General features: G+C 44.8%; 1 protein-coding gene across 1 annotated transcript in view; it reads left to right on the top strand.

Annotated features, from left to right (window-relative positions):
* LOC111954555 (otoferlin) overlaps positions 1 to 23,238 on the top strand; it is a 137,002-nt gene that overhangs the window by 72,574 nt on the left and 41,190 nt on the right. Inside the window, exons 4-5 of the mRNA XM_023974372.3 lie at positions 1,000 to 1,099; positions 4,325 to 4,521. Of these exons, the coding sequence (XP_023830140.2) occupies positions 1,000 to 1,099; positions 4,325 to 4,521 (297 nt within the window). The remainder of the gene's footprint in view (positions 1 to 999; positions 1,100 to 4,324; positions 4,522 to 23,238) is intronic.

The raw sequence follows: 23,238 nt of genomic DNA, 5'->3' as shown, positions 1-23,238 counted from the left end.
GACTGTCTTACTGCAGAATCAGACGTCCAATCCCTTGTCCATGAACGTAACATTTTGAAGGTTAAGTTCAGGCATTAATTCTGAATAGTTAAGGGGTTAAGGTTTGCACTGGGATTGCCCAGCACTGGGATTGAACACGCGACCCTCGGACCCGGAGCTGGCAGTTTACGCCCATCCACAACACCCTAGCAAATCTCAAGACAAAATATTTGTAATTGTGCTCACCATTGCCCCTAGAGGCCGGTTTTGAAGTAATCTCCTGACATCCTGCTTACCTGCGCGGACGTCTAATTTCGCAGTGGATCTTGAGCGACCTGGCTGGGTTTGATTTTTTGCAGTTTAATATTCTGAGGCCCTGTATTTAGCTGTATCCTCTCTCTGAGAGAGAAACAGGCATGAGATCACAGGGAAACGTGACAATATCAGTATCGGAATAGAGAAAATGGAAAGAGTATAGAGCAAATAGTGTGTGTTACCCTTTATTCCGTGTTTGTGTGCGTCCGTATCTGCGTCTGTGTCTGTAGCTCTATCTCTGAGTTCTAATAAGAGTCTATTTCTCCGTCTGCTCCTCTTTACTGGTTAGTTGTTGTAGCGGCCAACGACAATGACACACTCTCCCTGGCTGTCAGAGCCAGTTTCCATCAGTCTGCCTACACATACACACACATACACACACAGACACACACAGACACACACAGGCACACACACACGTATGGGAATGTCACATAGTCAAGGAAGACAGTGAAAAGAGAGATAGATACAGAGAGACAGACTGAGCTGTGCAAGGACAGCACTATCAACCTAATTCAATGGAACCTACCAAACCCAGCTAAAATGCAAATGTGGCCTACTTGAAGCCTTCTCTCTGAACAATCACATAACAACACCAGTGTTTTTAGCCAAGGCACAGTCCTATGCCACAACCCACTGAATCAGGAATATTCTGCTCTTTTTGTGAAACAGTGGTTGCTCATGGTTCTTGTGGTTCTGTTGTTCCAGAGTCATTGGAACCTTCAAGATGGTTCTACAGAAGGTGGCGGAGGAGGGCCAGCTAGAGGTGACAGACACACTCATCGACGACAACAACACCGCCATCAGGGTAATTCCCAACACTGGTTCCTGATCAGTTTAGATAACTATAGCCATAAGAATGAGAATCCTCCATACTGATCTATAGACATCATACAGTATATACCGAACACAGCCAAAAAGACAAGTATTTTATTGACCTCAGGTGAGTATTGATCCAACAGCCACATACAGTGTATTTGGGAAGTATTCAGACCCCTTCCCTTTTTCCACATTTTGTTACTAAACAGCCTTGTTCTAAAATTGATTAAATTATCTTTTTTCCTCATCAATCTGCACATAATAACCCATAATGACAAAGCAAAAACACGTTTTTAGAAAGGTTTACAAATAAAGTTTTCTGACCCTTTGCTATCAGACCCGAAATTGAGCTCAGGTGCAAAAACTAAGACATGAGGTCCAAGAAATTGTCGGTAGAGCTCAGAGACAAGATTGTGTCAAGGCACAGATCTGGGGAAAGGTAACAAAAAATGTCTGCAGCATTGAAGGTCCACAAGAACACATTGGCCTCCATCATTCTTAAATACAAGAAGTTTGGAACCACCGAGACTCTTCCTAGAGCTGGCCGCCCAGCCAACACTGAGCAATCGAGGGAGAAGGGCCTTGGTCAGGGAGGAGACCAATAACGCAATGGTCATTTTGACAGAGCACCAGAGAACCTCTGTGGAGATGGGAGAACCTTCCAGGAGAACAACCATCTCTGCAGCATTCCACTAATCTGGCCTTTATGGTAGAGTGGCCAAGCTGAAGCTACTACTCAGTAAAAGGGACATGACAGCCCGCTTGGAGTTTGCCAAAAGGCACCTAAAGGACTCAGTCGATGAGAAACAAGATTCTCTGGTCTGATGAAACCAAGATTGAACTCTTTGGACTGAATGCCAAGCGTCACGTCAGGAGGAAACCTTGCACCATCCCTACGGTCAAGCATGATAGTGGCAGCATCATGCTGTGAGGATATTTTTCAGTGGCAGGGACTGGGAGACTAGTCAGGATCGAGGGAAAGATGAACAGAGCAAAGTACAGAAAGATCCTTGATGAAAACCTGCTCCAGGGCGCTCAGGACTTCAGACTGGGGCAACGGTTCTTCACCTTCCAACAGGACAACGACCCTAAGCACACGGCCAAGACAATGCAGGAGTGGCTTCGGGACAAGTCTCTGAATGTCCTTGAGTGGCCCAACCAGAGCCCGGACTTGAACCCGATTGAATATCTCTGGAGGGACCTGAAAATAGCACTGCAGCAACGCTCCCCATCCACCCTGACAGAGCTTGCAAGTTTGTAGCGTCATACCCAAGAAGAATCGAGGCTGTAATCGCTGCCAAAGGTGTTTCAACAAAGTACTGAGTAAATGGTCTGAGTGCTTATGTAAATGTGATATTTCAGTTTTTTTTTTTTTATACATTTGCTAAACTTTCTAAATACCTGGTTTTGCCTCATCATTATGGGGTATTGTGTGTAGATTGATGAGGGGGGAAAAAAACATTTAATCAATTTTAGAATAAGGCTGTAACGTAACAAAATGTGTTAAAAGTCAAGGGGTTTGAATACTTTCCGAATGCACTGTATTCAGAAAGAAACAGTATGTGAGAGAATGAAAAAGAGGAAGTGTGAGATAATGGGAGCAAGGGATGGAAAGATCAAAAGAGATATAGAGAGGAGGACAGAGAAACAGAGAGAGACTGTGTGAGAGCTTATCCCGGCACCAATAGCTAACAATAGCTAACGCTGATGTTGGGACCTTGACAAACTTAACAGGGAATGAGTGATAACCATGAAAACACACAAGACTGATGGCTATAGTTATGGTCAACAAGTATTTTCTGTCTTTATCTAGCTCTAGTTGTGATATTTTACCTAGCCTCGCTGGCTAGCTAACTTTTAGGATAATCAATTCTCTGGTGACATAGCGATGTTGTAGACGATAACCATCTGATTACGTGTTTGTTTACTTGCACAAGCGGCATTTGAAGTTGCATGTGGTCGTATCCACTGCTAGTAAACAGAGCTGGTATCTGCAACTTGTCATGACGCAGCCAGGAAATGGCTCTATAGCGATGATGTCACACACAAGTCAGAATGGCCTTGGGCGTGCTCACACACACACACACACACACACACACACACACACACACACACACACACACACACACACACACACACACACACACACACACACACACACACACACACACACACACACCTCTCTGTCCCTGACGAGGGAGTGTAGATGAACACAGCCGGCCCAGAGTCTCACCTGTGTTTTAACTGAACAGAAGTGTTTCTATTTACCGCGTCCTGCTGAAAGATGCGGGGATACCATGGTAAAGCCTCTAACTTCACTGGCTCTGCAGTCACAGGGCAGAGATAGAGAGTGAGAGAGAGAGAGGAGAAAGAGGGAAAGAGAGAAAAGGAGAGCGAGAGAAAGAATGTAACAAATTGCTTGGGTTGTAATAAAGATCAGTTGACTGTCCAGGGAGGTGTAAAAGTCCCCTGAAGACAGGAAAGAAAAATTGCTCTGTCTCTACATCTTCCTGTTCAGATCAATCTAAGCACTTACTGTCAAACCAAATGTATCTTTGTGCTGCAAGTGACCACAACGGTCTCTGTCAACCAATATTGAGCTTTACAACAACTGTTTTACTGAAATTGTAGGCAGATTCTGTCTCACAAATTTACCTTTGTCACACTTTTTCCCCCCATATTCACTTGGCAAGAAAGCCGGAAGTCAATTTTAGTTTAATTTCAACCAAGAATGGATTCTTTGTTCCAGTTTAATTAAAGATGTCATTATGAACATTATGAGTTTAACTACAGATGTCAAAAGTCCTATGGGGACAGTTTGGAGATGTGTTACCCACCCTGTCATGGAGAACTGGCAAGGGGAGAGTTGGGTTGAGTTACCCCTAGTGTGTTTCCCTCTCGCTCTCGCCCATTGACTTACATACCAGCAGAGAGGGTAACTAATCCTGGATGCCTCAATCCTGAGGCATACATGTCACGTAACAAAACAAGAAAAGATTAGAGCAAAGGATCTTGGCTACCTCTTTCACTGCCACTTTTATATTACCATTTATTTTAAGCAATATGAAATTGATTATGAATGATTTGTGGAGCATCTATGTAGTGCTTATACATGCTCTATGAAGCCTTCATTAGTTGTTGTTAATTTACTGTCTGACCATAGTGTGTTTCTAGTTTGTTTTGCCTAATTCATTGGTTGACTCTTCCATTCCAGACCAGTGTTACCATATACATCAAGTACACGACCATGGATGGGACTGTGGGGGTTTGGAGTGACGGAGAATTCCTGGACATTCCGGGTGACCCGGAGGGAACGTTCCAGTTTGAGACGGACAGTCTGCTCTCCGGACACAGCCAGGGGTCAGGAGTGTCACCGGGGCGATCCATCCATGGAATCCCCACTTTTAGGAAGTGAGTCGACAACTCCATCAGTACAGCTGAAACATCCTCAGCATCGTTACGAATGTGCATGTATCAACACCATCGTTAAAACACTGTCGTGAACGAAAACAATACCAAAGCAGACATCAATATTGTCAGCATAATCATTACGTACACCATTACGCTCAAACACCATATAGAAAATATACATCTTTATCATCATAATAAATAACAGCTAAAGTAAAGACATCATCGTAATCATCATCTACTGTACACACCATGCATTTGAACAGACCTTACTACTCCTGTAGCTGGCACCATAGTCTACAAGTCTGTATGGAGTGAATGTGTTACAGCAGTATGTGCCAGCCTCCAGGCAGTGCTTTCTGCGGATGACTATTAGGCCGTGTCTAGACTTGACAGCACATGCAGCTTTAGTATTCTGATCATAGAGTTCTGATCATGGAATTCTGAACGTGTCATGCGTCTACACCTACATTTAAATGTGTCTACCGTGTCCACAGCGTGTCCGGATTCCCTTTCCCTGTGTTATATTCAAATGCCAGTATGCGTTCTACAAACGGTGGAATAGGCTAAGTACGATCATAACACAACAGCAACTGTTGGCAGTTGCTAACTGCTGTTGCTAACTAGACAGATAACCTCTGTGACTAGCCAGCAAGCTAGCAAGCGACGCTAAAAGCATTGCATACGTGTTAGCATAACTCTAGCCAAATCCCCCAAAATGTATATAAATATTAGCTAGCCAGCAAACACGTTTCTCACGCGTTATGAACATATTCCCTCCAACTTTATAATGAAAAGGTGCGTCTCGGTCCCAAAACAACCGTTTTCTGGACTTGTGGGAGAAGTGTTGATGACTTCGCCCACTGTATGCGCTTTCGGTAGCCTGATTGCATCCAGACTGAGGAGAAATCCGCACACAATGCATCCCTGACCACCTGTGATCAGCCAGATCTGAACACAATCAGACCACTAACCCTAACCCAGACCACTAACCCGTCTTTTCAATGCGATCTTCGTATTCTGATAGCATAAGTCGCATGTAGGTGTCAAGTGTAGACCCGACCTTAGCCTTCTCTCTCTGTGTGGTGTTGTATTTTCTGCTGAATAATGTGTGGGCTAATAATGCGTAGGTGATATTGATTTCACATTGACCAGTCTGCCTGGCTAGGCTAGGACCCTTAATCCATCGTCATAACACATGTTGTGAATGTGTGTGTGTGTGTGTGTGTGTGTGTGTGTGTGTGTGTGTGTGTGTGTGTGTGTGTGTGTGTGTGTGATGTTGATCGCCTGTGTGTGTATGTCTGTACATGCGTGTGTGTGTGTGTGGCCATACATCAGCCACCTATTTGATGTATTAACATGAGTCTTTCATATAATAGACTGGTTATAATGGAGTCAACTGGGCATTATAATGAAATGGGGCTCTGGCCATGAATCTCATCAAAATCATGAACTGAAAAGAACTCTTATGACTCCTAGAGTTTAAATGTACTGATTTAGTGGGATCTATTTATTGGAAATATTTTTATCGTGTGTCCCATAGTCAAATCAAATCAAATCAAATCAAATTGTATCTGTCACAATGCGCCGAATACAGCAGTGTTAGATTTACTGTGAAACGCTTACTAATGCCATTAACCACAACTGTCACGATCTTCGTCGGCGAAAGAGAGGAGGACCAAGATGCAGCGTGGTGCTATTATTTAATAGAATACTTACAATAACGAACAAAAACAATAAACCAAAAACGAACTACGACCAAACAGTCCCGTAACTGAACATAAACACAGGAACAGAACAATAACCCACAAACCACAATACAAAACAGGCTACCTAAATATGGCTCCCAATCAGAGACAACGACAAACACCTGCCTCTGATTGAGAACCATAATCAGGCCAAAACACATAGAAATAGACAAACTAGACAAACAACATAGAATGCCCACTCATATCACACCCTGACCAAACAACATAAAACATACAAAAAACAACTATGTTTCAGGCGCGTGACAACAACGCAGTTCAAGAAATACAGTTAAGAAAATATATAAAAGTGGATCATACTGTACATTACTGTATGTGTCCTGTAAGGAAGACACAGAACTAAGGAGGAACTGTAATTATTTCACACGCACACCAACACACACACACACACACACACACAACACACACACACACACACACACACACACACACACACACCAACACACACACACACACACAAACACAACACAACACACACACACACACACACACACACACACACACTGTATCCATTCCACACTTGCAGTCTAGAAACACAGACACAGGACTCAGTTTCCACTGTCCTGTACAGTACCTGTCCCACAGGTACAGTATAACCACACCTGTCCTTGATGCTAGACGAGGCACCTTTATCCCCTAACACTGTGGTAACAAAGAGCAAGACCTGTCAGTCACACATGGAAACACACGGAGGACAGGGGACACTACCAGTACTGGGAACAATGATGACCTCATGGAAGCACTCATGATGTAGCGGGCATTGATGGCATTGTATTAACTGTTGGTGCTCCCTTGGAGGGGACTGTTCTCCCATGCTCCCGTCCGGCAGCAATACCGGTGCATCAAGGCTCAGAAAAACAGACTCCTAAACAGCTCTATCCCATGGCTATAAGACTGTTAAATGGCTAATAACTACGTTCCCCCTCACACAAACACTGCAGGTTAAAATATATTCATTTGATTTATTACTACCAATACCGCCTGTTCATTGATTATTGATTGTAATTACTGTTAGTCTATTACCATAAGAATTATATATTCCTGCTACCAGTCACTCTTCAGCCCTGTTTACAGTATATCCCCTACACTACACTCTTGCACACATACACACTCACACACTAACACACTCACCTAACACACTCACACTAACACACTAACACACACTAACACCCACACACTCACACTAACACTCACACTAATATACATACACTAACACACTCACATTAACACTCACACTAACACACTCACACTAACACACTCACACAAGCACACAAGCACACTCACACTAACACCCACACACTAACACCCTCACACTAACACACGTACACTAACACCCACACACTTACACTTACATACACACACTCACCACCATGCTATTTACTATTTACTATTATTATTATTATTGATCCTGTTACCCGTCACTTTCTCCTGAGTTGCTTGACTCGTTCAGAGTTCCTCTCAAAGGGGACAGTGTACAACTGCTTCATCCTGACTTGATGTTGTTTCAGGACTCTAGAAATAGTTATGCTTACATTGTGAATATTTCCAAATGTGATGTTGTCTGCCAACAATCTCTGTGAGTTTTATGCTGACCATGTCAACGATTGCAGTTTCCTGCACAGCAGTGAAATTCCTACCTGTCCCACATGTTGGAGGTAACCGTTGGGTTCTAAGCAGAAATACAAAAACAATTACACACAAGTGGGTTTGGAGGCTTTGCTCAATTTACTTCTGTAACGTGCAGTTCAGTCAGATGCCCTTGCAGAATGCACATCTTACCTGCTGTTTTGCCGGAAGTTTCTCACAATAGATGCCACTGTTGAGCGTTGCAGATTTGGCTGCACTCTCAGACTGTTATGGCGTGTACTGGAGGCGAAGTCAGGTGCAGGAGAGCAGAGTATAGTTGACAGGCGCACATTTATTTTCCGTTCCAAAACGAGAGCACTGCAATGATCAAACGCGCTCAAAACACGGAACATAAATAAAAGTCAAGCGCATAAATCAAACACCACATAACATGAAACAATTCCACACAAATACATGATGGGAAACAGAGGGTTAAGTACAAGTAGATTGATTCGGGAAATGAAAACCAGGTGTGTATGGAACAAGACAAGACAAATGGACATATGAAAAATGGAGCGGCGATGGCTCGAAAGCCGGTGACGTCGATCGCCGAACGCCGCCCGAACAAGGAGAGGGGCCGACTTCGGCGGAAGTCATGACACAGACCAGCCTATCTCATTGATAGACCATGATTTATTACATGATCAATTATAGTAGCCCTAATCTAATCTAAGACTACAGCTCTTGATCTTCCTCTCAGTCTTCTTCCACCACGCATACAGTATGTACTCCTCTCCCTCTCCCATTTGGTATAAACAGAGGACAAGAGAGATGACGCAGTGTGTCTTCAGGTCTTAGCTGTGGTCTTCAGGTCTGAGCTGCCACGATAGAGTGATAGAAGAGAAAGTGGTTTCTCTTTTCTCACACACACACACACACACGCACACACACACGCACACACACACCACACACACACACACACACCACACCACAACACACACACACACACACACACACGCGCAACAACGCAACACCACACACACACACACACACACACACACACACACACACACACACACACACACACATACTGTACACATACACACACACTACCCCATCTCACCAGTTATAGGCTTTACCCCTTTCTCTGGGAGTCCAGAATGATTTATTGCTGATCTCTTAATGCATTTTATATCATCTCCACCCGGCCATAGCCAGCTTGTTTTGTAGGGGTTTTGCTATTCATATAAATCACCTCCCACTTGTCTTGTTATACTGCCAGTAAAGCACATCCACTAAATATGGAACACACACTCAGTTAGTTGTGATGAATGGGTTGGCATTGGGAGCAACCTATGTTTTTTGACACTGTGGCCACAACAAGTGTTGGAAGACCTACAGTGGTTCCTCCTTTAAAAGTTGCGAGCTTGCACCGCGGGACTTAGAGGTACCCAGCGTCACGGCTTCGTGGCTCCAGACCACCACAAGGGGGAGTTAGAGCACTCGTTATGCATTTGGGTCCCAAGGTTTTTATATGACCAATCATATCGAGTGGTTTCAATGACGAATTTTGACGCGAGCCACCCAACCCATGGCGTTCTTAAACAAAGATTCCTGACAAAATATTACAGTGGAACCAGATGTAATTTATAACGTCATWATGAGTCAAGCAAAAAATGTACAATTGAGAGAAATATGTTAGTTAATGTAGAGACAAACGTTTGTGCATATTTTTTTGTCATAAAGTTAATTTACAAAAATCGCTATTTAGCAAGTTATTAGCCAGCTAGTTAGTGTTAGGATAATTAATTTGTAATTCGTGTTGTTTAATGTTTTAGGGACTCCTGAGCAAACCAGGCTTGTCGTCTTATGAAACAGTGGATGTAAAGAATCTAGCTAGCTAAACCATTTACTGCAAATTGAATGTACAATTATGTAAGCTTGACTTGAAATGCAGCTGAAGTAACATAGCTAGCTAACTATTTACTTGCTTATTGTGTAGTGGAGGATAAAAATAACTGTATGCCACGGATGTGTAGCTAGTGACAATATGTAGCCGATCTGTGTATGGAGCCTAAAACGTTAGGTTCTGAACTAATATTCATACCAATCTATGAACCTCAGCTATCATAGTTGTCGTATCAACTTCAAGTCTGAATGGCATTAATGAAGCCTTTGGATAGAGTAGAATATAATAACTTTATTGTGCCAAGGATGCAAGTCCTACCACGCATGAGATTCCCACATTGTAGCCTGTACATTGAATATATTCACTGATCATGTACTCTTCCTTGGCAAATAAAGGTGCGGTTCAGGTATGAATCTTTGAGACATTATTTTTCAATCATATCAAAATCCATTATTTGAATGATGCTGTGTCTGCATGTATGTATTACAATTATACACTTCAATAGTGTTTACCACTCCTAATCCTGGTACATCAATGATTACACATTGTAACTATGCAATAGACTAGAAACATTATTGATTTGTAATTCACATATACAGAAGAAAATAAACTATGCATATCTAACTCCCTTCATCTGCATTAATCTGAGGACACAAGATAGTATTCCAATGAGATACTTCATTTCAACCAGTGGAGAATGTGAAATGCTTTATTGAAAGAAGTTCATTATCCAGGTGTTATAAATGCATTGTATTTATAATATTACAATTATCATAATTATAAGTTCAATCTGTACTTCAATGCACATATGTTGTGCATTATAAAACGAGGAAGAAAGACAAGGTGGGGAGAGAGGTGTTGAAGACAGAAAGGGAAAGAGGTAAGAACAGAGGCAGACAGCATATGATTCATGAATTACAGTGCTACCCTAATATTCTCTCAGTTCATCACAATTCCGGTATCTCCTAACCAGCCTTGGGCCCCCAGTTGGCCCGAATGTTATCTTAAGAGCGGGTGAGGTGGCGATGACGGGACTGGCTTCCTCTCTCACATCAAAACATACCTGCAGACGAGAGAGCATGATTTAGCCTTGTTTTTTTTTTATTCTAACACGGTCAGTCATCTTAAATCAGGAGGTGAAATGCAAAACTGACCTTGGATCATTAACTCTGGGACTACTACATCTCTGTCTGTATTGTCTGCCAGTTCAGATGCGGGAGGGGTTCACCAAAACAGCTGATATAACCCCGATGATTTAGGGAGAAGGGGGAGAGGGATGAAGTGAAGAAGAGAGACTGGTGTGTGTGGTCTCACTTTGTGTCCACACTAAGTGGCTACAGAGTACTTTATGCTGAAACAGACACATGAGGACAAAGAATAGAAGATAATGTCAATACAAGATACTGTATGTGACGCAGACACCTATCGGAGTGTACCTGAAACATTTAAATATAGAGGGCTATGTGTCTCACCACTTGGATATTGCAAGGCTAACCCCCAGGGAAATCATGACTTGGCAGCAACAGAGAGTCCAGTGAAAATGGCTGTGTTTATGTGGTGTAAATCTGAAAATTAGCTGCTGACATCTTAAGGGTTTTTTAATTAATGCATGTGAGACAGGTTCCATGTACAACAAGACAGGCAAAGATGGAGAAAAATAACACAGAACAGTTTAATTACCTCTGGTTGTAGACACTTTTGCCAGCAATAAAGCTTCCACGGCCTGTTCCTCGGACAGTGAACATCTGGCAATATCTACATGTTTGACCCCTTGGTCAGCTCGCTCTCTGAAAGTAATTTTTTTTATAGATATGAAAACACTAACTGAGATATGACCGTTCAATCTAATGCAGCAGATGTCATTTTTAGGATACGTCAATACAGCCCAGTGCTGCTTACCTGAGATGCCATCTTCGTAGGTGTCTGCTTTGACTTCCTTTGTGTCGGAAAAAAGTTGCTTTCAGAACAATTATTTTTGATTGAAAATAGAAAAAGGTTTTGCTCTCGACAAAAAGACACAAATGTACCTCCATAGCATATAACAATTTGCCTGTGAATAACCACACCTTCATACAAACGTGCTACTGTCTGCAGAATACGGTATAATGATATATTCAGAAAGTTTCCCTTGGATTTACCTGAGGGAAACATTCGTCTTTGTATCCCCTTTTGATATTCACCACAATACCACAGCACCTGGGTCTTTAGTGTGAGATACTAAGGCATRATCCCTTTATCCCTTAGCCACAGTCATGAATTAATCAACACTGACACATATGCCATACTTAAATTATCTTTATTTGTGTGCGCTATTGAAATATCCATACTCCTCATTTACAAAGCAGAGGAAATCGAGGCAGGGATTGATGAGAAGGTTCATTTGATTAGGCTTTTGTTTACTTCATTCATTCATTTGGTTTGTTTTGTGTTMGGATGCAACCAAGCTCATTCTGTGCCAGTGTGAGGCCATCCTGCTTTCTGGACCTCCTTTGATCCTACCCACAATGCAACAGGTTGGCCACGCATCAAACAGCATTGGGATGGTGTTGTGTTGTGAAGTCTTTTATCTCTATAGTTTTTATGTTTCTAAGTGTACTGCAGCACCAAATGACAGTTGTAGAAAGTGAAATCAAATCAAATGTAATTTTTCACTTGCGGCGAATACAACGGGTGTAGACTTAATCGTGAAATGCTTGTTTACGAGCCCTTCCCAACAACGTAGAGTTAAAAAATAATAATATATATTTTTAAATGTAACACAAGAGGAATAGATACATATATATATATATATACACTGCTCAAAAAAATAAAGGGAACACTTAAACAACACAATTTAACTCCAAGTCAATCACACTTCTGTGAAATCAAACTGTCCACTTAGGAAGCAACACTTGGATTAGGAACGAATAATATGTATCACATGCATGTTGCTGCGCATAATGTGATCATAGACACCCATACAAAGCAAGGGTCTTGTAAAGTGTGAGAGTGAGGCAAGGTGAAGAGGCGACAGACACCCCCAATAAAGATTTGGTTCATGTACAGGGGTATGGGATGCCACAGGGACCTTTCACATCTCAGTTCATATGTGTCTACGCTGAGGCCATGCATGTTTGGTCCATCGGTTTGTTAGGGGAAAATGCGTGGCGGTAGCTTGTCAGAGCTCTAGTGGGTTAGTCTATCTGAGACCGAGATCTTTACAACACCGACAACGACAGTGCGCCATGGGTGAGTGCAGAGGCTCATCCGGAGTGGCACGAGTCACCGATGCGCGATGACTGGTAGACGGCTCTACAACCATTGCGTATTGCTAGTGTCTGGTCAAGCCGTCTAGGGTGTCACAGGAGGCATGGAGAGCAGCTACGAGCGTAGACGAGAGGCAGAGTACCATCAGGAGGACGTGACGAGGAGGCCTGTGATGTGTAGCGAGCGCCGCAAACATCCCAAGAGCAGGACCGCCATGACAAAGCTAAATTGGTTTCAGGGGGACAGCCAGGGGTTTCACCATCTCAAAGCACGCTGCGGAGGCGGGGAAAAGATAGAGAGGGCTTTCACCATCATATACCGCTGGTAGGGGGAGGCTAGAGAGGGTTTTCACCATTGATGGGGGCAGGCTTAGAGCTTCTCCCACTCAGAGCAGCCTGTCGAGGGGGAAGCCATAGAGAGGGTTTCCACATCAGAGGCAGCTGTGGCTAGGGCGGAAGGGACTAGACGAGGGTTTCACCCATCAGAGGCTGCCAAGGGGAAGGCTAGAAAGGCGGTTTACCTATCACGCGATGCTCAGCTACTCAGCCCTTTGGGCCAAGCGACGGAGCGAACATGCCCATTAGAGGCCGTTGCCTCTCAACACCCATTCCATACTTAGCGAGTCGACCGTGCCGTCTTAGTTCGCAAGCGAGTAGAGCTCGGAGAGTGGAGGCCAGATATAGCCGCTGCAAACCTTGACTTCCCGTCAGTCAGCAGATGTCCTCTACCGAGCTACAATGGGTCGAGATACAAGCTCGCCAGCGGTCACTCTGTTGCACAGTCTGTCCAAGACGTGCGAGGGGGTAGTAGGCTCCCATATGAGTGATCTCACTCGAGTGTGAAGCCTCTGCTGTGTACTACAGTCTCAGCTGACAAAGGCCCACGCTGCGGGACCGAGCTGGAGGGAAGATAGGAGAGACGTGCGCACGGCCGCTCAAGTACCAAGACCAGTCTGACACATGGCGACTGGGTACGAATCTGGAATGTTGGTACCGTCTTTAGAGACTTCACAGTAGCCCGATGATATCAATGTAGTGGGTTGTTCTAGTCCCATCAGAGCGATCATTGTCTGCAGGGCCTCTGGCAGGTCCCCTGTGACACAGAGAGGCGGGAGAAGGACTAGAAGAGAGCGTATCACCCATCAGAGCAGCTGGGTAGCGGTTACGCTGGGTGACATGGAGCTGGTAGATGAGGTTCTACTGATCCATCCGTACGGAGCTCGCTCACGTCGCGACATCTGCCTAGCATTGTACTGGCCAGTCTCGCATGAGGGTTTACCATCAGAGCAGGCGTGGAGCGCACCGCATGGCGTACGAGCGACATCTATAGACTCATGAGGATGACTCCACCAGCAATAACCATTCTGTGCCACCAAGCTCACGTTACGAGGTGTTATAACCTCACGATACTGGATTGAGCTGCACTACTGGAGGTCACTGTTGCGATCGCTATGGGCATGTAGAGCCATGCCCTGTGCTCATGCGCCACCGAGTGAGAAAGTGCAAAAGTACAGCACGCCAGCATTCAGAAAAGTGACGCAAAACATGAGCCCAGGAAGTCATTTCACCATCACAACTAGGAGACAAGGTGATTCTGTAGGGTCGACCGCGCATGACAGAGACACACCTCACTTTATGTATGGGGAGGGTTTCGACTCTACTCGACGTTAAGACAGTTCGCCTTATTAGAGTTGTCCACCTTTGTGTCATAGATTCACATTATGAGAGAAGAGCATGGTTGACACCTTTTAATTCGAGTCAATGCTCGAGTGTTGCTTCGCTGAAGTGGAACAGTTTTGATTTTTGCACAGAAGTGAGACTTGGAGTTACATTGTGTTGGTATTAAGTCCCGAGTGTTACCACGCAGTATGTATAACCACGCTGGAGAAGCCCATACTCGATGGTTAGATGTGCAGAGGGAGGATAGAAGAGTCGTATATATAGCTATATCAGAGTTACCAGCAGCAGATGTTGCTTGTGCCAAAGAAGGGGGTGAGCGCCGGAGCGATAAATGCCAGATATGTGAGGCAGAAACACATAAATGGGCTCTCGGCCCTGCTCCAGTAAATATAGGGTTAGAGGGCTCTACGATATGCGCATACAGCGTGAGCAAATGCACAAATGGCAGCCGTTGGGGTATGATAGGAGAACCTGAGAGAGAAGCAAGATGATTCTAGGCCAGAGGTGGCTCTTTAGAGCTAGGCAGAGCAATGGGCGGTTCAAACAATCATGATAGAAGAAGGGGCTCTGGTATTAAAAAGCGCACTTCGTTTTTCTATGTCACAGCGCTGACTGCACGAAGCCAGAACATGTGGCTGTACAGGAGAGACCAGAACCTGAAAACCACCTAGCAAAACAGAGCTAGAGGCAATGCATTCCGTGGGAAAAGCACCTTCAGGCTAGGGTCAGGAGCTGTAAAACCTCACTAGAGAGCCAGACCGTGAGGGAATACTCCAGATAGAGCGGTAGTAGATGGCAACACTCAGGCTCAGTAATGCAAGGCTGGTGGCAGCTGCCTCGCTGCTGCAAGGTCGTTGCCGCGTAGTAGGATATGAGAAAGTATTATTCCGAGCGCACAAGATGTTCACAAAAGTGCTTTCAGATCAATGATTGACGCAAGCAGAGGGTTCAATGGAAAGTGAATCATACAAGGGATTGATCGAGCGGGTTTCACCATGCAGCAAGCACAAGGGTTAGCAACAGGCTCAGGGGGGTAAATAGGTCAAGTCTGGCTATAGGCAGTGAAGCCAGAGTTTTCATATTCCAGCATCAGAGAGCATACGATCGTTACGCAAGTTCCTGCAGGGAACGTACTTTAGAGAGTGAGAAGGAACTTGTTCAGGTCTGAAGAACTATGCATGGTAAGCCAAGCGTCCAGTGTAGCTAGGTCAGAGGGGGTGTCACCGATACTCGCAGAGACAGAAGAACGAGTTGTATCAAACTGAGTAGAGCAAGTCTGGCTGAAGGAGGGGGGGAGAGGCTCAGGAGAGCCGTAGGGTGTCGGGGATCAATCCAGACGTACGACCGTTGAGGACTGGGGAGCAGGAAGGAATCATACAGGCGCAGCTAGAGTCCTGAAAGGGCGAGTTGTTCCTACACAGGGCTCTGATCGCTCCAGACTGAGAGAGGAGAGAGGGAGAGAGAAGAGGCGATAGAGATGAGAGGATGATTGCGAGACCCATTGGGAGGGAGGAGAGAAGAAAGGCTAGGAAGGTTTCACATGGCATGAGACAAGGACTGAAAGGAGAGAGAGACCGAGGAGGAAGAGAGGAACTAGAAGAGGAAGGAAGATGATTTCACCCATCAGGAAGACAGCTGAGAGAAGGAGAGGAGGGAAGGCTAGAGATGAAAGTGAGACGACCGGAGGGATGTATTGCGAGACCATTCCAAAAGCAGGCTGGGAGGGGAAACTACTAGGAGTTTCACCATCAGAGCGAAAAGAGACTGAGAGAGAGAGAGAGGGAGGAGAGAGAAAAGAAAAAGGCCGAAAGAAAAAAAGATAGAAAAGAAAGAAAGAAAGAAAGAAAGAAAGAAAGAAAGAAAGAAGGAAGGAAAGAAAGAGGGCGAGAATTAGAGAGAGCATACTTAAATTCACACAGGACACCGAATAAGACAGGAGAAATACTCCAGATGCAACAGACTGACCCTAGCCCCCTGACACATAAACTACTGCAGCATAAATACCGGAGGCTGAGACAGGAGGGGTTGGGAGACACTGTGGCCCCATCCGACGATACCCCCGGACAGGGCCAAACTGGCAGGATATAACCCCACCCACTTTGCCAAAGCACAGCCCTCACACCACTAGAGGAATATCTTCAACCACCAACTTACCATCCTGAGACAAGGCCGAGTATTGCCCACAAAGATCTCCGCCACGGCACAACCCAAGGGGGGGGGGGGGTGCCAACCCGGACAGGAATACCACGTCAGTGACTCAACCTACTCAAGTGACGCACCCCTCCTAGGGACGGCATGGAAGAGCACCAGTAAGCCAGTGACTCAGGCCCTGTAATAGGGTTAGAGGCAGAGAGTCCCAGTGGAGAGAGGGGAACTGGCCAGGCAGAGACAGCAAGGTCGCTTCGTTGCTCCAGTGCCTTTCTGTTCACCTTCACACTCCTGGGCCAGACTACACTCAATCATAGGACCTACTGAAGAGATGAGTCTTCAATAAAGACCTAAAGGTTGAGACRGAGTCTGCGTCCCTAACATGGATAGGCAGACCATGCCATAGAAATTGAGCTCTATAGGAGAAGGTGCTGCCTCCAGCTGTTTGCTTAGAAATTCTAGGGACAGTAAGGAGGCCTGCGTCTTGTGACCGTAGCAACGTGTAGGTATGTACGGCAGGACCAAATCGGAAAGATAGATAAGAGCAAGCCCATGTAATGCTTTGTAGGTTAGCAGTAAAACCTTGAAATCAGCCCTTGCCTTAATGGGAAGCCAGTGTAGAGAGGCTAGCAATAATATAATATGATCAAGTTCAGGCTGAAGTGGCTAAACATTGTGGGGGGTGCTCCGAGTTCCAGTTAACAGCTCCATAATTGAAACGCCATTTGAGAGGATAGCGATGGTAATAGTGGGCCCGCTACCCAAATCCGCCAGAGGACACCAATACATTCTGGTCATCCTAGATTATGCCACTCGCAACCCAGAAGGCATTCCCCTTCGGACGATGTCTTCCAAAAATACAGCCAAGGAATTAGTGCTCCTGTTCACCAGGGTAGGGATTCCAAAAGAGATCCTTACTGACCAGGAGACCCCCTTTATTATTCCGCCTTATGGCAGACCTTTGCAAGTTGTGGCAGGTGAAACAGTTGAGGACATCGGTTTACTATCCTCAGACGGATGGGCTGGTTGAGCGATTCAACCGCACCCTGAAGTCAATGCTKAGGAAGGTAATCGATAAGGATGGGGAAAACTGGGATTTCATGTTSCCATATCTGATGTTTGCCATTAGAGAGGTTCCCCAAGCCTCGGTTTTCACCCTTTGAGCTGGTATATGGGAGGCATCTCCAGGGAATCTTAGACATCGCACGGGAAACATGGGAGCACCAGTCCACCCCTTATACTAGTGTTACAGAGCACATCACGGCCATGCAAGACAGGATAACCACAAGCACAAGAGCACCAGAGCACCAGCGGCACACTTATAAGCGGCAGGCTACCCTGGGGGAATTTCAACCGTGACATAATGTGCTGGTCCCCATGGCGGAGTGTAAACTGTTAGCCACATTGAAGGGACCTCATCAAATCCTGGAGAAAATAGGAGAAGTTAATTATCGGATCCGACAGCCAGGTCGTCGGTCCCCGGAACAGATATATCACGTAAACCTGTTAAAAGCATGGAGAGAGAGAGAGAGAAACACAAATTGTCATGTACCCCACACCCACTCAGGCGTCCAGCCGAAGTTCATGTTTCACCTACACTGTCCCCAGCACAAGTACAGGAAGTAAAGACCTTGAACCAGAAAAACAGAGAATTCTTTTCAGGGAGACCAGGGCGAACTGAGGTTTACGGCTCATGATATTGTTTCCCTACCTGGGAGAAAAGTGAGCATGAGGCCATATCAGGTACTTGAGGCTCGACCAGCGTACATTACGACCCTGGACCACACCTGCGGCCTGGGGCGGTCCAGGCCGTAGAAACAAACATTCAGGTACTGACCTGTTGGAAAGAACACTCTCTGGTGTGATTTTCTGTTGGTCTCTCGCTTAATTTGTTTACAAACTCTCCTAACCTTGAAGAGAATTGTCACAATATGTACATGAAGGAGGTGTAAAGTGATAGATAATTCATAAGAATAAGAGTAAGAATAAAGAATGCAGTAGCTGTGTGTATATAGTGTGTATATATAGTATTGTGAGTGTGCATAGAGTCAGTGAAAGAAACTGTAGCATCAACGCAGATTGAATTAAACTATTTAACAGTCTTATGGCTATTTAGCAGTCTTATGGCTTGGGTTTAAAAGCTGTCTTGGTCCGTGAACCAATGCCCCGGTACCGTTTGCCGGACGGTAGCAGAGTGTTTATGGCTTTGGTGTCTGAAGTCCTCTGACACCGCCTGATAGAGGTCCTGGATGGCAGGGAGCTCGACACCAGTGATCTACTGGGATGTCCGCACCACCCTCTGCAGCGCTTTGCAATGATGCAGCTAGTCAAGATGCTCTCAATGGTGCAGCTGTAGAACTTTTTGAGGATCCGAGGGCCCATGCTAAATACGCTGTCATTCCCTCTTCATGACTGTGCAGGTGTGTGTGGACCATGTTAAGTGCTTAGTGATGTGGACACCAAGGAACTTGAAGCTCTCGACCCGCTCCACTACAGTCCTGTCGATGTGGATGGGGGCGTGCTCTCCCCTCTTTCTCCTGTAGTCCATGATCAGTTCCTTGGTCTTACAGACGTTGAGGGAGAGGTTGTTGTGCTGGCACCACACTGCCAAGTCTCTTACCTCCTCCTTGTAGGTTGTCTCAACGCTGTTGGTGATAAGGCCTACCACCGTCGTGTTGTCAGCAAACTTGATGATGGTGTTGGAGTTGAATGTGGCAATGCAGTCGTGGGTGAACAGGGAGTAGAAGAGTGGACTAAGCACGCACCCCTGAGGGGAACCCGTGTTTAGTGACAGCGTGGTGGAGGTGTTCTTGCCTACCCTCACCACCTGGGCACAGCCCGTCAGGAAGTCCAGGATCCAGTTGCAGAGGGAGTTCTCAGGGTCCCAAGCTTGATGATGAGCTTAGAGGGGAGAATGATGTTGAACGCTGCGCTGTAATCAATGAACAGCATTCTCATATAGTTATTTCCCCTCTTGCCCAGGTGGGAGAGGGCAGTGTAAAGTGCAATTGAGATTGTGTGATCTGTGGATCTGTTAGGGCAGTATGCTAATTGGAGTGGGTCCAGGGTGTCTGGGATGATGGTGTTGATGTGTGTCATGACCATCCTTTCAAAGCACTTCATAATTACAGATGTTACCTTGAAGTTCTTGGAAACAGGGACAATGGTGGTTAGCTTGAAACATGTTGGGATTACAGACTGGGACAGGGAGACATTGAAAATATTGGTGAAGACACTTGCCAGCTGGTCTGCGCATGCTCTGTGAACGTGCCCTGGTATTCCGAGTGTTAACCTGTTTAAAACTTTTACTCACATCGGCCACGGAGATCGAGTCACACAGTCACCCGGAACAACAGGCGCCTTCATGCAGGACTGTTTTGGTTTCCTCGACACAAGCATAAAAAGGATTTAGTTCGTTTGGGAGTTCTGCGTCACTGGGCATCTCACAGCTGTGTTTCCCTTTGTAATCCGTTATCGTCTGCAAGCCCTTCCACATCTGACACACGTCGAAGCTGGTGTATTAGGAATCCACCTTCCCCCTATATTTCCTTTGCATGTTTGATATCTTGTTGGAGGACATAGTGGACTTTCTTGTATGCATCCTTGTCCGTGTCCAGTTCCTTGTTAGCGGAAGCTCTAGCCTTTAGCCCAGCACAGATATGTCCGTATAGTCACTTTTCACTTATTGATGAACCTCGTGATTAATGTGGTAAACTCCTCAATGCTATTGGATGAATCCCGGGAACATGTCCCAGTCTGTACAAGCAAAACAGTTTTGTAGCCTCACATCTGCTTCATTGGACCACTTCCGTGTTGAGCGAGTGACTGGTACTTCCTGTTTGAGCTGAGTTTGTAAACAGGAAGCAGGAGGATACAGTCATGGTCTGATTTACCAAAAATAGGGTGAGGGGGGGCCTTGTATGCGTTTCTGTGGGTTGAAGGAAGGTGGTCTAGAGTTTTAGTGCCCCTAGTGGAGCAGGAGACGTGTCATAGAAGTGAGGTCGAATGATTTTAAGTCTCCCTATGCTAAAGTCTCCTCCCACCAGAAACGCTGCCTCTGAGTGTATGGTTTCTTGTTTGTTTAGGGCCCCGTACAGTTCACTGAGTGCAAAAGWGGTGTTGGCTTGTGGAAGGATGTAGACAGCCGTGATAATTACGGATGAGAACTCTCTTGGTAGATAAAAAGGTCTGCAGCTCACCATGACGTATTTTATAACAGCTAAGCGAAAGCTCGAGATACCCTTCACATTGGAAGCAGCACAACAGTTGATGTTTATGAAGAGGCGCACCCCTCCCCCTTTGGACTTGAAACCAGTTCTATGTGCATAGATTCAACCAGCCAAGTGTCTACAAGGTTTATAATATTGCAGCTTTTCAAGTCTCTCTGATAGGAGATCTCAAACCAATCTCATCCATCTTATTCTTGAGTGACTGGATATTTGCCAATAAAACAGAGGGGAGTGCTGATCGATTTTCTTCTTCTCAGTCTCACCCGGATGCCAGCCCATCTTCCACGTCTACGTCTGCAGTGTTTAGGTAGCCCATGAAACAAAGGAATTATGTCCGGTGTGAACAAGCGAACAGCTGAGTCGGAGTTGAAGTCGGTTTTAAAGTCAGAATTAGAAATGTAAAGTCAGGTTAGCAACTGTCAATCTGATGTCCAAAAGTGATTGGCGGTACAGATACAAAAACTGTACAGATAAACACAAAAAAAAGTCACTAAATGTCAAAGTCGGGTTGGAACTCGTAAGATGACGGCCTTCTCTATCGGCGCCATCTTTTGCCATCTTTACTACATTAAGTATTTTATGTAGAAGGTCTTTATGGGGCTGTATGAGCTCACAGCAGCACTAACAAATAAAAAAAGTATTTCATGTAGAGGGTCTTTATTCATATGAGGTCAGTATGAACTTAGCACTGGTAGAATGTTCTGGAGTCGTTGATTCCTAATTTAGCAATGTGTTTTTTTGTTTGAAGCTGTGGCTTGTTTGAAGTTGTCACGTTCTGACCCTAGTTCTTTTGTTATTTCTTTGTTTTAGTGTGGTCAGAGCGTGAGTTGGGTGGGTTATCTATGTTCGTTTTTCTATGTTGGTTTTTTCATTTGGCCTGGTATGATTCTCAATCAGAGGCAGGTGTCGTTAGTTGTCTCTGATTGAGAATCATACTTAGGTAGCCTTTTTTCACCTGGGTTTCTTGGGTGGTTTTTTTCCGTGTCAGTGTTTGTCCCACACGGAACTGTTTCGGTTTGTATTTCATGTATCTGTTTTTGTTTCTGTGTTCGTTTGTATTATTAAAATATATTATGGACACATACCACGCTGCGCATTGGTCCGACATTTCTTACTCCTCGTCAGATGAGGAGGAGTACAGCCGTTACAGAAGTACTCAGAGAAGAGCTTCAGTTGTAGAATGCTGTAGTTGTAGAGGTAACTTTAGATTCATGTTATTGCAGTGCTGAAATACGTGTGCATGTTGTGCATTTTCTGTGTCCTGATGCGACAGCAAATATCTCCAACCAACTCTTCCTTGGTGTTTTATCTCCTCGTTTTCCCTCGAGGTCTTCAGTGTGTCTGAGTACTGTGTTTTATGTGGTGTATTGCCTGTGTGTTATGTGCCACTGTGTTGCCCCCCTATGTTGACTGACTGAGCGTGTTAAGTGACCCTCTCTGACTTCCTGTCTAAAGCCACCGGTCTGAGAGGAGATCACCACGATGATCCCAAGAACAGCCTCCTGGGATAAATCCTTATAGCAACACCTGTGCCATGCTTAAATCTGACCCCTATTTCATCTTGACTGATAATTCCCATATAAATTCTATAATGAGAGACTTTAACTGAAGTACAGTTGAAGTCTGAAGTTTACATTCACTTAGGTTGGAGTCATTAAATGATATAAAACATATTGAAGCATTTTGCTTCATGTCTGATTCATTCCTGTAACATATACTGCAGTAAATTCTAAACAGTAGAGAGATGTCATTCTTGTTTTGTCAAGACATTTTACAAAGAAGAAGAAAACATGGTGTAATGCTACCTGTTGTTAGTGTTGTTTAGGTCATTGTTTGCCTGTTGGGTGACAACRTTTGCTAGTGTTATGGAAGAATGAGTTGATTTGAGACATGTATAAAGGGTTTTGGTAGTTTTAGTGCATTTTGGATGTGAAATTAACTGCTGTGCCAAGCTGAAAGTTGTTTAGGAGAACTGTGTGAAGAGTTTGGAAAAAGTGACGTAAGTATTGATAAATGGGTCCTAGCGATTGTAAAAAACTGTAATGAATATCACACACACCAGATTCCACTACCTCTCACCGTCGACATTTAGCCCTCAGCATAATCCTAATATGATCCTGATTATTATACATGAAATAGAAAGCACCTTCAGTTGTGACATTGGTTTATATGTATGG

This window comes from Salvelinus sp. IW2-2015, linkage group LG28 (genome assembly GCF_002910315.2).
Source record: "Salvelinus sp. IW2-2015 linkage group LG28, ASM291031v2, whole genome shotgun sequence".
In the NCBI taxonomy this organism is placed as follows: domain Eukaryota; kingdom Metazoa; phylum Chordata; class Actinopteri; order Salmoniformes; family Salmonidae; genus Salvelinus; species Salvelinus sp. IW2-2015.
This window is presented reverse-complemented; position numbering and strand designations above follow the sequence as displayed.